The following is a 16,729-nucleotide window of genomic DNA, read 5'->3' as shown; positions in this document are numbered from 1 at the left end:
AATGTAATTTTATTCTTTGTTCAGGTAAATATTACAGAAATGTTTTTATTAAAACTGGAACTTAATTTAAATGTTTAAAGAAATTTATAAAAAATCACGTGATTGTTTAAAATGTTTCTGATGTTTAAAGACTTCACGTCTTCCTGCAAATTTGCTGTTTCCCTTTAATAAATGTCATATTACCCACTTTTAAACTCCGACTTTTAAATTATTTTTTAACTGTGTATTTTTCAGATGTTTTCTGATCAATAAAAATGATCGATGAGGATCAGCGTCACCAGTTGATCAGTTTGTGTCGCCCCCTGCTGGACAACCTGCAGACAGGATGGTTTCAGAAATCCAGCTTCACAAATATTTTACCTGAAGAGGAGGAAAAGCTGGGAGGGAAAAAAAAGAGGATCAGCATCTCAGCTGTCATATTATTCAGTACCAGAAGAACCTGAAGCGCGTTACCTGGCTGGTGAGTTCAGGAAAGCTGAAGGACCGTTTCTGAAATGCTGCAAGCTGCTGAGCAGCTCAGTCATCTGTACCTGCAACACCGGAGCGCTTTCTCACGTGATATTATGAACAGTTACGTAACGAAGCCCAAACTTTGCAGACTGCTTGGTGAGAGCGCGGACAGACCAGCTCGGAGCAGCGAAAGGTACCAAAGAACCAGAAGTAACAGGAGTTGGGTGCAGCAAAAACCAACAGGCTGGCGTGCAGCAAAGAAACATGAACGTGTGTGGAGGAGCAGCATTCTGCTGCAGGTCTGAGCAGCGACTTGCTGACACGTTCCAGCTGTTTGCAGTTCGCTCAGCTGATGCTACAGACCAAGTTCAGAGAGGCAGGGAAGTGCCGACATGGATGCACAGGTCCTGAGGAAACTGCCTCCATCCTGCCCAGAAGGGTTTAAAGTTTAGTCTGTGGTGGGCCTGGAAGCAGTCTTTCTAGAGGAGCTTTTCTCCACTACAGGTCCAGGTCCAGGCTGAGTGAAGGCCATGTTGAAGCTGTGGCCTCCATCAGGCCAGATGCAGCTGGACTAGGAGGAGAAACGCTGTTGAGCATCTGGACAGAAGTAAAATGTGTGTGAGCTGAAGAGTCCTCATTCAGTGCAACAGAAACCTGCAGTGGATGTTCAGCGATGTGCAGACTGCTGCTTGGACTGGCTGGTTCAGGCTGTGGGACTGTTGAAGAGTCAGATACAACGAACGTTTGGAAGTGCTGCCGTGTTTTTTTTCTTCTACTTTAATATTTAATATGAAGGCCGACCTGTTGGCAACAATACTCAGGTAGGCTGTGCTGGTTAAACCAGGCCACGTTGGTACTAAGGGACCCAAAGTGGACCAAGAAAATCTCCCCCCACCATGACACCAGCAGCAGCCTGAAGCGTTGATCCAAGGCAGGATGGATCCATGTTTTCATGATGTTTCCAGCAGATTCTGATCCGAGCATCTGAATGTGGAGCTGAAATGGAGACTGACTGTCTTGGCTGACACGCCTCTGCAGCATCACGTGGACATCGGGGACAGTTCCCCTGGACTGGCTGACTGGGGTGGTGGTCCCCCTCTTCAAAAAGGGGGACTGGAGGGTGTGCTCCAACTACAGGGGGATCACACTCCTCAGCCTCCCCGGTAAGGTCTATTCAGGGGTGCTGCAGAGGAGGGTCTGCCTGATAGTCGAAACTCGGATTGAGAAGGAGCAGTGTGGTTTTCGTCCCAGTCGTGGAACAGTGGACCAGCTCTACACCCTCTTCAGGGTCTTTGAGGGGACATGGGAGTTTGCCCAAACAGTCTACATGTGCTTTGTGGACTTGGAGAAGGCATTCGATCGTGTCCCCCGGAGACTCCTGTGGGGGGTACTCCGGGAGTATGGAGTGCCGGACTTGCTTGTACGAGCTGTCCGGTCCCTGTACGACCGGTGTCAGAGCTTGGTCCACATTGCTGGAAGTAAATCAGAATTGTTTCCAGTGCAGGATGGACTCCACCAAGGCTGTCCTCTGTCACCGATTCTGTTCATAACTTTTATGGACAGAATTTCTAGGTGCAGCCGAGGTGTCAAGGGGATCCGGTTCGGTGGCCTCAGGATGGGGTCTCTGCTCTTTGGGGATGATGTGATTCTGGCTTCATCGGGACGTGATCTTCAGCTCTCACTGGAGTGATTCACAGCCGAGTGTGAAGCAGCTGGGATGAGAATCAGCACCTCTAACTCCGAGACCATGGTCCTCAGCCAGAAAAGGGTGGAGTGCTCTCTCCGGGTCGGGAATGAGGTCCTGCCCCAAGTGGAGGAGTTCACGTATCTTGTTCAGGAGTGAGGGAAGGATGGAGCGGGAGATGGACAGGTGGATCGGTGCGGCGTCTGCAGTGATGCGGACTCTGCATCGGTCTATCGTGGTTTCATGTCGGCAGTTTTAAGTCTCTGCAACTGTTTGAGTCTTTTATTCAACTCGTCTGAATCTTTGAGACAGAATTAATTTATGGCTCAATTTCAGTGTTTCTCCATCAACAAATGGCTCGTTTACAGGTTAGCAAAGAATAGGAAGTTCATCTGAATCAGGAGCCCGTCTAGACCTGCAGGTCTTCTGGTCCAGAGGAACTCAGAGCAGCTGGAGCCACTTCATCCCTCATGAAACAGAATCCTCCAGATTTCTAACACCAACAGGACTGACAGAGCAGCTAGCAATGACTGGCGGACTGAGGACGATAAAGAGCAACACACACAGACATGTTTGGAACAGAGCCTTTATTTACTTTATCTGCAAAATACAAATACTAGCACATTAGTGAGCGAGGGATTTCTGTACATGATCTGTAGCAGAGGTGCGCTGCATTTGTTCATCATTGTCTCCAGGTGGCGACAAAAGTCCAGCTGATGCCGCCGTGGTCTGACATCACGGGGAGAAACTCTGGAAGCAGCGGGTCCTTAAGAGGGACAAAACTGGACCCATGAAAATCAGGAAACAAGCTTTTCATTTGTGAAGGGGTCAGTTTCCACCCAACCTCCACCCAGGCCTAGAGCTCCGGGCTCCCAGCTCCGGGATGAGGAAGGCTGAGGGTTCCAGCTCCAAATATACAGTTTTCAATCCAAAATATTCAAATATGACGAACCCTCGGCTCCATCGCCCCGCTGCGTCCAGAAAGTCCAGAAATGAAGCCGAAGTCGCTCCGAAACGTCCAGTCAAATTTAACTCTTACATTTTCTCTGATTATTCCAGAAAAACTCCCTTCAGTTTAACGTCCAGCTGACGGAAAACCTCCCCGAACAGCTTCTAGAAAAATGCAGGAAACCCGGTGATGCCTTCAGGGTCACCTGGAAACGCTGTGAAAATGAAGCACGACAGAAAACTTCATGATGAATTATTTCTGAAGGTGAATTTCTCTGGAGGTTTATTCCAGAATAAGTTTGAATTTTCCTCAAAATGAAAATTTTTAAGCCCCAAACCTGAAAATGTATTATTTTATGGATCGAGTGATTTAAACCACATCCATCAAATTTCTTATTTATAAAAACGACTCATTTTATCATTTTAACTGATTCAAATTAAACCTAAATTCATTTAATTATATATAAATAAAAATTTAAAGTGATTTAAATGAAACAAATAAACTTAATTCCATCAGATTATCCTAATTTTGTTCATATTTTGGTTTTAATTGTTCATATATGTATTTAACTGAATTAAACTGAATCAACTTTTTGTTTTTAATTTAATGCACCTTTTCATTAATTCATTGAAGTTTTTATTTTTCCTTATGATAAACAAAAATGATTTTTCTACGGAAGCCCAGAAGGTGGCTGCAGATCCCAGCTCCTGCCACTAGAGGCCCCTGCAGCCTGGACTTCGGTTTCAGATAAACCTGGAACTCTTCCAGGAGCCAGAAAGTTTCCGGTCCTGCTTCATTCTCACAGTTTCCGTCTTCGCTGCTTCTTTTTAATTTTTTCCACATTTAAATGTCTGATCTAGAAAAAAAAAATAAATAAAAAACTTTTTCACATCAAGTGAAATTCCCTCCTCAACTTTCCCTTTTATGCAACCCGTTGCATTTCCTTTCATTCCCACTAAAACCTCCTCAGAGACCATCTCCGCCTCCTCATGGACCACCAACCGGATCAGACCGGTCCTTATTCCTGCACTTCCTCCTGCCCGCTCCAGCAACCTTCACCCTCCTGCTTTACCTGTGCGACCAGCTTAGAAACGGTTGAACCTGCAACATGGATCCGTGGACCAAGCAGGCCTGCAGTTTCCACCGGACCTTGAACTCACCAGTAGCTTCACTGTACCAGACTTCTTCGCCTGGTGTTGGTTTGCATGCACTAGCGCACGTCCGCGTTACTAACTTCTAATCCCCCAAACCCCATCACACACACACACACACACACATATAAAACCAGCAGTAAATGTAGACGATGATGATGAAGATGAAGATGAAACCTCAGCTGATTCACAACACGGATACGTCCTCGCCCACCAGAAATTCTTCTGGCTTCAGATTTTTATGCGAGAAAAACTTTAATGTTACATAAAAACAGGAAGTGACAACAAACCCAGACTGATGACATCATTCATATACCAGAACCTGACCAATCAGAGAAGCAGCTGGTTGTGACCTCAGCTGCTTCTTTTTGTGTGGATTCTCCAGGTTCTTCCCACAGTCCAAAAACCTTTTGTTTGGCTACCTGGTGGTTCTCAATCCTCCTGGGACTGTTTGGCCTTGAGATGGACTGCAGACCTGTCCAGTTCCTAACCTGGAAACCTGTCCAGGTCCTACCCTTCAGACCGGTCCAGGTCCTAACCTGCAAATCTGTCCAGGTCCTAACCTGGAAACCTGTCCAAGTCCTAACCCCGAAACCTGTCCAGGTCCTACCCTTCAGACCGGTCCAGGTCCTAACCTGCAAATCTGTCCAGGTCCTAACCTGGAAACCTGTCCAAGTCCTAACCCCGAAACCTGTCCAAGTTAGACCCTTCAGACCTGTCCAGGTCCTAACCTGGAAACCTGTCCAGGTTAGACAATTCAGACCTGTCCAGGTCCTAACCTGGAAACCTGTCCAGGTTAGACCCTTCAGACCTGTCCAGGTCCTAACCTGGAAACCTGTCCAGGTTAGACCCTTCAGACCTGTCCAGGTCCTAACCTGCAAACCTGTCCAGGTTAGACCCTTCAGACCTGTCCAGGTCCTAACCTGCAAACCTGTCCAGGTCCTCACCTGGAGACCTCTCCGGGCCCTCACCTAGACTAATAAGCTCCACCCCTGTGACCCTGCACTGGACCAGTCAGGGATAACCAATGATCATCTCACCAGCCATGTTTCCATGGTTACCAATATTCAGAACGTGTTCAGGCTCACGTGAACAGTTCAGGTATAAACATGTTAACGTGTAAACATGTCAACATTTTAACGTGTAAACATGTCAATGTGTTAACGTGTAAACATGTCAACATGTTAACGTGTAAAGATGTCAACGTGTAAACATGTCAACATTTTAACGTGTAAACATGTCAATGTGTTAACGTGTAAACATGTCAACATGTTAACGTGTAAAGATGTCAACGTGTAAACATGTCAACATGTTAACGTGTAAAGATGTCAACGTGTAAACATGTCAACATGTTAACGTGTAAAGATGTCAACGTGTAAACATGTCAACATTTTAACGTGTAAACATGTAAACGTGTTAACATGTAAACATGTCAACATTTTAACGTGTAAACATGTCAATGTGTTAACGTGTAAACATGTCAACATGTTAACATGTAAAGATGTCAACGTGTAAACATGTCAACATTTTAACGTGTAAACATGTAAACGTGTTAACGTGTAAACATGTCAACATTTTAACGTGTAAACATGTCAACATGTTAACGTGTAAACATGTCAACATGTCAACATTTTAACGTGTAAACATGTAAACGTGTTAACGTGTAAACATGTCAACATTTTAACGTGTAAACATGTCAACATGTTAACGTGTAAACATGTCAACATGTTAACGTGTAAACGTGTAAACATGTCAACATGTTAACGTGTAAACATGTCAACGTGTTAACGTGTAAACATGGCTGAGTGTTCCTGCAGGTAACTGTCTCTGCAGCCGTTTGGTGGGAACTTTAAATGTGACCTGATAAAATCTGAGGTTTAAAACATTTCCAGTTTTCATCCTGAACCGGTTTATCCAGGACCTCGGGAGTCCGGAACATCCGGAGTTGGACTGGCTCTGATCTACTGGGTTGGTTTTGTATGAACTGGTTCAGTCTGGAGAATCTTTTGATTCCCAGTTCATGATGCGGACCTGTGAGGAGGTTTGGATTTTCTTCCATGTTGTGAAATCAGCTGAGCATCCCTGTCTCCATAGCAACGCCTCCCTCGTGTACATGTTACCGTTACACGTAAAGCACGCTCAGTACAGAAGAATATGATAATACTAGAAGGTAAGGTTACTCCGCCCTCCTCCTCTCGGACCGCCCCCATCATGACGCCCACCCCTCTGACAGCCTCATCCGCTTCACCGATGGGCTGTGGCGCTCCTCCTGACCCGGCAGGTGTTGGAACAGGAAGCAGTCGTTGCCGTGGTGATCCTCACGCTCCTCGCTGCCTTCGTACGAGCTCCCACAGCTGGATGCACTGTCACCGGGGGAACGGTCTGATTCAGGAGGACCCTGGCTGGTGACGGCGTACCCGGCCTGGGTCATGGTGCCGACCATGGCCATGCTCCGGTCTCTGGGAGGGGATGCCGGCTCGCACTTGATGTAGAGGTTCTGATGGGCCGACTGGAGGTTCAGGTTGGAGTTCTGGCACAAGTTCCTGGAAGTACAGAAAGACAGGAAGCAGATTCAGAACCGGTTCAGTTCAGACCACGTTCAGACTGGTTGGCTGTCTGGAACCGGTTCGTTTAATGGTCAACCCGTTCTGCTACAGAACCAGATCCTCAAACTCACCCCATGTGACCAAGTGCCGAATGCTGGAGGTTCTGGATCTGCTGCTGCTGCCAGCTCGCCACCGATCCCAGACCAGAACCTCCGAACCCAGACAGAGACGGCAGGTCGCTGCCGAGGGAGAACTCTGAGGAGACAAAGACCACCGTTCTCACCGTCAGAGTCCGGCAGGCGGCGTTCAGCCGAGCAGAACCGTTTACCTGGACTCACCTGTGCCGTATGAGGAGGAGAGTGCTGATGGATATCCGGCCATCCCCTGACCAGGAAGAGCAGGAGCGGCGATGGAGACGGCCGGGGTGGACAGAGTCTGGGCCATCTGGGAGTGGTTTATCCTCTGGTTCTAGAAGAAAAACCAAAGGCCCGATCAGCCGAGGAAGCCAAAAAATTATCCATGTTCAGAAAGACCGAACACCCACCAGCCGTGACATGAAGCTGTGATGAGCTTCTGATCATAGTCTGTTTTTAATCAATATATTTCAAACAGTTTCTATTGATCAGTGACGTATCTGTAAACCCAAACAGCTGTGAACCATCATATATCAGCTGATTTCTGATTACAAACAACCCAAATTTTTTTTAATAATAACTAATATTTAACCATTAATGAAAAAAGAACAATACCACTTTCTGCCAGCAGGGGGCAGAGTTTAGCCTTATAATAATACTAATAATACTAATTATTATTATTATTATCATTATTATTATTATTATTATTATCATTATTATTATTATTATCATTATCATTATTATTATCACTATTATTATTATGCAGTATAACTAACACCATGACGACAAAAGTTTAACCTCTTTTCTGATCCTACAGAATTTTTCTCAAACATTTTACAAGCACGTTTGGTCGTCATGGTGCTGCCACAAGAGCAGAAGAAGGTGCATTCTGGTCCTGCACCTTTTGGAGGATGCTGCTTTTATATCCAGTTGTGGCACCCTCACCTGGAGAGGTTATTGGATGTTCTGCAAACTAGTCTTTTTAGACTCTAATCATTTTAAGCAGTTTTTTTCTTCTAGCTGTGACAGAAAACTTCATTAAATCCACTAAACAGCAACAAACTGATCATAGAGATGTGTTGAAGAACAGCCTTTTGTCTCATGATGTCCTGCAGCTGAGAAACCTGAGAAGTACTTACCAACATCAGGTCAAAGTCCTCACACTGCAGGCGGCATTAAACACAAACTAAAATTAGTCTGGACACAGAAACGGACTCATGCAGAGAAAGAGGGATGAAACAGAGACTCACAACAGTCGGCATGTTGGTGCACTTGTTGGAGGGCGGCATCAGCGTCCGGAGCTCGGCTTTCCGGCTCGTGCTCATGGAGGGAGGACTCTTGTCCTGCACGTTTTTCCCCGGAGACATGAGTCCGGGGGAGGAGCAGTGGGAGCTGTAGCCGCCGTTCCCTGGAAGAGACCATGCAGCATTACTGGACCAAGTCTTTCTGTCCACCTGAGTTCACCTGATTTTTTTAAACTGATTTTAGAAATAAAGAAATGAAGGAATTTCATTAAAAAAAAAAAATAAAAAAGTAAAAAGCTCTGCTCCTTTAGTTCCAGCATAAGCTGGATTTTACTGGTTTTACAGAAAGGAAACTGTGAGGAGTCTCCAGCACCTAAAACTGAATCCTGGTTGGAGCTAACACCTGAGCACCTAAATTTATTTACGAGACCAAAACAAAATAAATACAGTAAAAAAAATGAGGGAATTAAATACGATTAAATATTCAACATGAAAACAATAAAGAAATAATAGAAAAATAACAATTAATGAGAAGGTGCTAGACTGGGAGAAACCGGAGAGAAGATGATCCTGGTAGAAGTCTGCTGGGATCGGGAAGGCAGAATTCCGCTGAAATTCCAGCTGGGATTTTGTTAAATGACATGAACAAAACATGGTTGGATTCTTCCCGATCCTCACTGAGCTGCAGCACACCAGCCATGCTGGGAACGATGCTGGGAACGATGCTGGGAACGATGCTGGGAATGATGCTGGAAAGGATTCTGGGAACTAAGCTGGGAAGGATTCTGGGAACTAAGCTGGGAAGGATTCTGGGAACGATGCTGGGAAGGATTCTGGGAACTAAGCTGGGAACGAATCTGGGAACTAAGCTGGGAAGGATTCTGGGAACGATGCTGGGAAGGATTTTGGGAACGATGCTGGGAAGGATTCTGGGAACTAAGCTGGGAACGAATCTGGGAACTAAGCTGGGAAGGATTCTGGGAAGGATGCTGGGAAGGATGCTGGTGTTTTCACCTAACATTCAGACGTTTCTGAATGTAAAGCATGTGGGATGTAATGTGATGTAGATCATGTATGATTTAAATCAGCTGACCTGCCTCCACACGACTTATATCCACAGATTTTTCTGCGCCTACAAATGTTTTACATTTAATTTGTTTGACAGAGTCTAAAACTCGTTCCATGAGCGGCTGATAAATAAAGACCAGGATTTTCCTCCTTTACTCAGTGACATCACCATGAAACACGTTTGCTTAACCAATCAGAGCAGCGGAGACAGAGACTGATGGAGAAGATGTTTCTCACCCACACTGGAGACGACGGTGCTCGTCAGCTCCGAACCCATCAGTCCTACCGACCCGAACACAAGAACAGATAATACACATTATTCATAGTATATTTCATATATATATATATATATACTGTATATATATACATACATACACACACACACACATATATATACACACATACATATATATATGTATATATATATGTATGTGTATATATATATATATATATGATCTATTAAGAGTTTTTTATTATTACATCTCTGAAAACCAATTTTCTTTTTTTTCTCCATGTGACAGTGAAGGCAACACCGTCACAAACTGGACTTCACTGTGGCTGTGTCCGAATGTGCGCCCTACTCCCTACATAGTGCCTATAGGGAACACGCCATTTTGTAGGGGTGTCAGAATGTCCAGAACGAAAAAAGTAGGGCACTCAAAATTACCCACAATGCATCTTGAAAAGTAGTGACCATCGATGGTCACTAGACGGGCTAATATAGTCCACAATGCATTGCGGGCAGAAGCTCAACATGGCGCAAGGAGGCGAAAAAAACGAGCGGCGCGAAATGACCTATAAATGTAGGTATTTTATTAATCATATTCAATAATTGAGTGTTGTTAATGCATTGAAATAAAAAAACAACTTGTGATGTGAAGGTTTTTGGTCATTGTGACCATGTATATATATATAAATAAATTGAGGATAGTCAACGATCGCATTCATCTTCTGTTAGCTTTCCATGTATCTGCTCAGCGATGTTCATGACATCTTCTAACACTAATTATTAATTAACTGCTTATCAGAAAATAAGTTGGGTACATGTTTAGGTTATGTTGTAGTATATGATATATGCCGTTTTTTGTCTTTTTAGGGACGGATGAGGATGTGGAGAGGCTGGTCCGCCTCCGTGTGGTGGAGGACCACCTCTTTAATGGGAGGAGGTTTGCTTCAGCTGCCAGCTGGGAGTAAGCTTATTATTTTTATTTAATGTAAGTAAAACTACTGCTGCTGCTATTATTTAATACTGTGTGTGGTTTGTGGTTTAAGGGCTGTGCTGCAGAAACTGGGGCTGAGCGAAAAGAAGAGAGAGAAAAGAGAGAAGAGGAAAGGGAGAAAAAGGAAGAGGAAAGGGAGGAGAGATCTTTGTCTCTATTAGAAAAATTAGTTGAGAAAATAAATAAAATGTTGGAACATTTAATGATGAGTTCTTTTTATTTAAAATAAAAATAGAAACTCAAACAATAAACTTATACATAACTTATAACAGGGGATATTTCAATTATAGTTACATTTTTAAAGGCATATTTATAGGAACACACTTATTCTACTGAAACTATTTACACTTGTCTCTTTTGAAATGTTTTTTACATATTTAATTTGCTGTTTGACTTCAGAACAAAACAAGACAAAGGAATAAAACAAGAAAAAACCTGCTTTTCAAAACACCAAATGCTCTCTCTATTACAGCTCGTGCCCTGGAGTGGTGTCGATTATACCGGCTTCAACGGGACTCCTTACAGGCTCCCTGTCAGGAGTAAGGAGGGTGATGGGCTGTGACAGGCACGGATATCCACCATCGCCGATGATGATGAAGCCGTTCGGTGGGTAAAGATGTTGGGTGTACAAGGGGCTGTTTTTTAGTACACGGGAATCATGTACTGATCCTGGATATCCAACAAAAATGTCCAGAAATCTGCCTCTATGGTCGCACACTGCCTGGAACTGAATGGAATGAAAAAGCTTCCTGTTAAAATAACATTCTGCATTCTCACCAGGGGGCTTGATCCTGACGTGGCAGCCATCAATGCTTCCCACCACCTTCCTAAATGCTGCAGATCCACCAAGCTTCTGGAAACCAGCTGAAAACTCTGCCAGTCCATCCAAAGAGGGAAAGTTGATGACCCTTCTGCGCAGAGCCAGTATGGTCTCCGCAACCCTGTGGACAACGTCGCAGACCGTGGCCTTGGGCATGTCAAAGGCCCGGGCCACAACACGGTATGATGTGCCGCTTGCCAGCCAGAAGAGAAACACCAGCGTGTCCAGGTGTTTCCCCCAGCCATGGTGATCTGTGGCCAAAAGCTGCCCAATCAGACCCGAGATGGCGTCTCGGTTCAGGCGGAGGTCAGGGTGGAGGTCAGAGTGACCATCAAAATACATGGTCAGGAGGGGGACGTTTTTATTCACCTGGCAGTAAAGTGGTGGTCCCTAAAAGAAATAAAACTTTGTGAGGTTGTGTGAAACACTTAAAAAAAAATAAAACAAAAGACTTAAATGAAAAAAAAAAAAAAAAAAAACAACTTTCCAAGTAATGTAACTACTTAAAATTAAATGTTTGAAGGAGCTCAGTGTTGTTTGTTGTTAAACATGTTATTCTGTTGGTTAATTTCCAATGTGGTGTTCTTTTAACCAATAAAGTTCATTCTATGTAAATAGTCATTTTATTTAGTGTCTCAATTTATTCTTAGTTTAACTCCAGTGTACATTCAAGTTATAACATGTATAACTAAGATGTGATATAAGCTGGAGTTGAGGCCTGTTCTTGGTCTACATAAAGACCTTCAGTGTTCTCTATAGAGAAAGGAGACTGATCTCCCATAAAACTAGCTGTAACAGCAGCTTTTAATTTGAGATGAGGACCAACAGTACATTTAACTTTGCCCAGAAGATGGCGTTGTCTGAATGTGATAAACAGGATACAAAAAAAATACAACTATTTACTTACGTGGTGTCTTGCTAACGCAACAGGTGCCATTCTCCTCATCACTCGTCTTCTCTGCCGTTTTTTTACTTATTTGGACTATTAAAATCTGAATTAGCATTAATAAGAAGATATTTAAAACTTGTGCCATTTCTCCGATGGAAAATACTGCATCGAATCACGTGGGTTGTGGTTGCTTTGGTGACAGCGGTAGTCACGTGGTTTCCGGTGAAGAAAAAATAGGGAGCTTCGTGTCCGAATCGCTGAGAGAACGAGTGCACTATGTAGTGCAGTCCTATGTAGTAAGCGAGGGGTTAGGGAGTAGGGTTCACATTCGGACACAGCCTGTGTTTTTTCTTTCTTCAGCTCCATGTCGGGGTCTCGGACTAACCGGTGCTTCCGGTGCTGGGGGGTCTCGGAGGCGACATGCTGTTCCTCTGCAGGGAGGGGTGGGAGATGGGCAGCAGGTTGTGGTTTCCCAGAGCGCCCCCCATCCCCTGATGGGAGTACAGCAGCCCGCCAGGGTTGCTCCCCGGAACTGCGACCCCCATGTCGTAGCTGGAGGGAGGAAGACCCTGCTGATGAAGAGGAGAAGGGAATTATTGATCAGCTTATTGATGAGGTGAGGCTGTGAAGGCATCAGGCCGGACGTACACAGATCCTCTGTCTGCTGATCATCAGGTCCAGGTCTTCGTTGATCTTCCGGTACTTCTCGTCTGACTCTGGGCTCTGGCCGGCAGAGTCGTCGGCCTCGATGTCGGGGCTGTCGCAGCCGTTCAAGCCCTTCTTCCGCAGCGTCTGTCCACAAGCAAACACACAAAGTGAAAAAACAAACAAACGGAAAAATGAGCACCTTTTCAGGAGGATACGAGACTTTCAGGACTCCAGCTGTGGAGAACACGCTCTCAGACCGGGTGGAGATCAGATCCACCAAGCAGGACGTGGTCAGGTAAACGGGCTGTGTGTGATCAAAGCTCTGCACGAGGGCAGCTGGTGTCCTGTTTTTGTCCATACTGTGGAGCGCTTCTGTTCTCAGCCAAAACATGGAGCGTGTACACAACGTCACCACGCGATGTGGGACCGATAAGCTCAATCAGGCAGACTAATATTTCCAAGGAACTGAACTACTGGGAACTGGGTCACTACTAGAACCGGTTTTCGATTCCCATCCCTACACGCAGACACGGGGAGAATATTCCAGACAGAGAGACGGCTGTTCGAACCCCGACCGAACCAAGGCTCCAACTTGCTGTGAGGCCGTGATGCTAGCCACCACGCCACAGTCCAGCCTGGGTATGAAACTTTACCCATCAAATAATAAGGCTGGCCTGGTGATGACATGAAGACACGTCTTTCAAAAAATAACAATAAAAAACTCTTTAACAGAAAACGATGTGTGATTCGAATGATTAAAATCCTTACAATTAATTATAAAATGAACGCATTTCATCGCAGTTTGAATTCCAAACAAAGCAGAACATTTGTCATTGTACAACTTCCTGGTACACCAATTAGACTCGGCTAACAACGTAGCAACTTTGGTGCTAAACCTAGCGAGTTCAGACCCTTCTAGCAACTATTAAACAACAAATCTAGAGACTTCTTCTTCTTTTAATGGGGACTTCTGGAGACGTCAAAGCATGTGCTTCCTCTTCCTGCTGCAGGCCCCGCCCCCGACAGAAAGCGCCACAGCAGCAACCAGAGCAGCAGATGTTAGGACAGAAAACGAAACACACCAAGTCGACCTGGCTGATCCGCCCTGGTTACCGATGTCAGCTGGAGCTGGGCTGCTCCAGACTACATCACTACAGCTACAGTATTAAGATCTCCATTTAAATCAGTCGTCCACTAAAACCCATTTAAATTATAAAATGCTTTTGGGGCAAATCTTCTGAGATAAAATGTGATTCATGGAGATTACTAATCACTAAGCTGATAATTAACTAGATTAATTTTTTAATTTTATTTATATGTGTGTGTGTGTGTGTGTGTGTGTGGGTGGGTGGATGGATAGATCCTAGGAGGAAGAAGATGGAAGGTTTAAGAGAACTTTTCTCTAAACAAGAACGAGGACCTCCAAGAAAAGGTCCATCAGTCTTGCTACATAAAACCCTGACCACCAGAGGGCGCCAACTGCCCACTATCAGACCAAAAGCAGAGTCTGAGGCAAAGCCAGGACCAGGACCACAGTTAGAGCCAGAGGCAAAGCCAGGACCAGGACCTGGACCACTTCAACTTCAAAAGCACACACCCATCCACACCGCATGTCTTGATGAAGATGTGTGTGCGGTCCAGTCTGCGGTCTGGCTCTCGTCGGCCTGTTTCATAGCCCATCAGTCTGCTCTGTCACTGCTGCCGGGTTAGAGCCATCCCAGTCATCCCAGTCATCCCAGTCATCCCAGTCATGTCCACCTGTAGTCCTTCAGAGGCAGGGAAGGGTGAGGAGGAGGAGGGTGAGGCAGACCAATCCCAGTGCTCCTCCTGATTGGATGACCCTAAAAGGCTATTTTTGTTCCTGAGCTGCATGTCATTCCCATCCTCCCTCACCGTCTGTTTGGACGCGTCATTAAAACATGAATCCGACTCCGGCTGCCGATGTTCCCAACTTTCCCGACTCTTCATAACGAGTGGAGCTTCGCAGTGACGCAGACACCATCAGTTTTCTCTTGTTAGCCTCTCTAAGGCAGACCTAGCATACATATCCTGCTCTTCCTCCTCCGATCATGCTTCCAGTGCACACGTGTGCTGGGAAACCTGCCACGCAGCTTTTCCAGCATCCCACAGCTCGGCCGCAGGTTTACTTCTGTTTCTAAAAACTTCCCTCAGAATTTCCTAAAATGAGCTTCAATCCAGCTGAAAAAGCTCCAGAGATATTTTTAAACCGGCCTCCGGTCTGGGTCCAGTGAGACCGATCCGGCCGCCAGTCTGGGTCCAGTTAGACCGATCCGGCCTCCGGTCTGGGTCCAGTCTACGCCTGGACAAGATCAGTGTGTTGTTTAGACTTTAGCCTACATAGCTACCATTTTAGACAAAGCATCTTTGTAAGCCAGCGTTTGCTGTGACGTTAACATAAACATGGAAATATTAGCTAGTACACACACATCAGCTGTGATTCGCTTTATCAGTGTTATTTAGCGGCAACATTAAGATAACATGATATATCAGCATTAGCTGCTACGTTACAGCAAAGGTAACTTTAACCTCAACAAGAAAATGTTAGCTTCCATGTTAGCTTTGGAGCCCCTACTTTTCAGCCTAAATGATTAATGGCTCAGAGTAAAGTAACTTACAAAATAAAAAACATTAAACTCACATTAGCCTTAACATGATTATATTAGCCCAAACAATGTAATATTATCACTTTAGCACTTTTTTTAGCCAAAATATGCTAGTCTTATAAAGATAACATTAGCAGCAGTGTTAGCCTAGTTCAATGTGTTGTTCCTATTTTATTATAAAAACATACAGCTGCTATTTTAGTCTAAATATGACTATGCTAGGTATGATATTAACCTGGAAATTAAGCTAGCTAAATTAAGTTAGCTACTATGTTAGCTTAAAAGCCTTTTCTATGCCTGAATGGTCCATAGGTCAAAGTTCAGGTACCAGGAATCGGGGAAAAAAGAGAAAATGTCCAAAGAAAAACTTAGGAAGGCCTTCAGAAAGCTACAGAACTATTGATTAGGAACAAAAGATTACACCAAGAGAAGAAGAAGTCGTGAGGAGTGGATCAGGACGTTTTTATTTTCTATTCGGTGCTGGTACAAACTGTGGTGGTCAGAAAAGGAAAAAGGAAGGAGGACGAGGACGAGGAGGTGGTTGTGGGAAACTAAGACTCAGGCTGAATTCGCTTGTCTTCCTTTATTTTCCTCCCATGGCTCACACACTCTCAGTCATTCACAGCAAACCACAGTCACACTCTCAGCCCGTCAAGTCTATTCTTAGCCCTGTTCTGGGTTATTTTTAGACCACTACCGGTTTCCAGACATTTAGCAGGGAGGGATCTGAGCCAACACAAAGGAACGGGACGGACCCTGCCAGTGTGTGTGCTAACGTCAGCTTCATCTGTTTCTAATCTGAAGACAGCGAGAAGCCAAACACACAGCAGCGCTGCAGGCTGAAGCAGAGGAAGGTTAACCGAGCAGCAGGCAGGAATGCAGAACTCCTCGGATTTAAAAATAGACCAAGGTTCCCAGGCTAAACGCAGAGAAAACAATAAGCTGATAGTTATCTGGCCTGCAGCCTGTTCACACACACATGGGCTCATGCCAAGCAGCCGCATGAGAACCCAAGAGATGAACCAAAACAAAGGAGCCTCTCTTCTGCAGCATTCCTGCCTGGCAGATATTCATCTGCTGGGAGAGTGGATGTCATCCAGAACCAACACTTTAACCCGACCAGCTCCTACAGGCCTGCATCAGAACCAGTCTGAGTCCACAACAGCCCGTCAGACCAGGCAGCAAACGTCTCCTACGAGTTCCTGGATGGTTGTTGTTGAGCAAATCAATAAATTTAGAGGGAGTTAACAGGACGGCCTTCTGTCGTAAAAGTCTAAAACAACATTCATGTCAACACAGAGG

The 16,729-nt window shown here is 45.0% G+C and overlaps 2 protein-coding genes across 3 annotated transcripts in view; both read right to left on the bottom strand.

The window, feature by feature from the left end:
* Positions 1 to 5,858: 5,858 nt before the first annotated feature.
* Positions 5,859 to 16,729, bottom strand: part of mef2ca (myocyte enhancer factor 2ca) — a 32,371-nt gene continuing 21,500 nt past the window's right edge. Inside the window, exons 5-12 of one of the 2 annotated variants that reach the window (XM_041970049.1) lie at positions 12,804 to 12,947; positions 12,541 to 12,727; positions 9,464 to 9,508; positions 8,165 to 8,322; positions 8,054 to 8,077; positions 7,119 to 7,248; positions 6,912 to 7,035; positions 5,859 to 6,777 (exon numbers count right to left, since the gene is read on the bottom strand). In XM_041970049.1, coding sequence (XP_041825983.1) covers positions 6,444 to 6,777; positions 6,912 to 7,035; positions 7,119 to 7,248; positions 8,054 to 8,077; positions 8,165 to 8,322; positions 9,464 to 9,508; positions 12,541 to 12,727; positions 12,804 to 12,947 — 1,146 coding nt within the window. In that variant the 3' untranslated portion in view covers positions 5,859 to 6,443. The remainder of the gene's footprint in view (positions 6,778 to 6,911; positions 7,036 to 7,118; positions 7,249 to 8,053; positions 8,078 to 8,164; positions 8,323 to 9,463; positions 9,509 to 12,540; positions 12,728 to 12,803; positions 12,948 to 16,729) is intronic. The other variant, XM_041970050.1, reaches the window with a different exon arrangement.
* On the bottom strand, positions 10,643 to 12,314 carry LOC121630036 (putative nuclease HARBI1). The gene is made up of 2 exons (XM_041970068.1): positions 12,174 to 12,314; positions 10,643 to 11,656 (listed from the first exon to the last, which is right to left on the bottom strand). Exons 1-2 carry the CDS (start codon positions 12,210 to 12,212, stop codon positions 10,913 to 10,915), a joined length of 783 nt encoding a protein of 260 aa, XP_041826002.1. The 5' UTR covers positions 12,213 to 12,314; the 3' UTR covers positions 10,643 to 10,912.

Source organism: Melanotaenia boesemani, chromosome 19 (assembly GCF_017639745.1).
Source record: "Melanotaenia boesemani isolate fMelBoe1 chromosome 19, fMelBoe1.pri, whole genome shotgun sequence".
Classification (NCBI taxonomy): domain Eukaryota; kingdom Metazoa; phylum Chordata; class Actinopteri; order Atheriniformes; family Melanotaeniidae; genus Melanotaenia; species Melanotaenia boesemani.
This window is presented reverse-complemented; position numbering and strand designations above follow the sequence as displayed.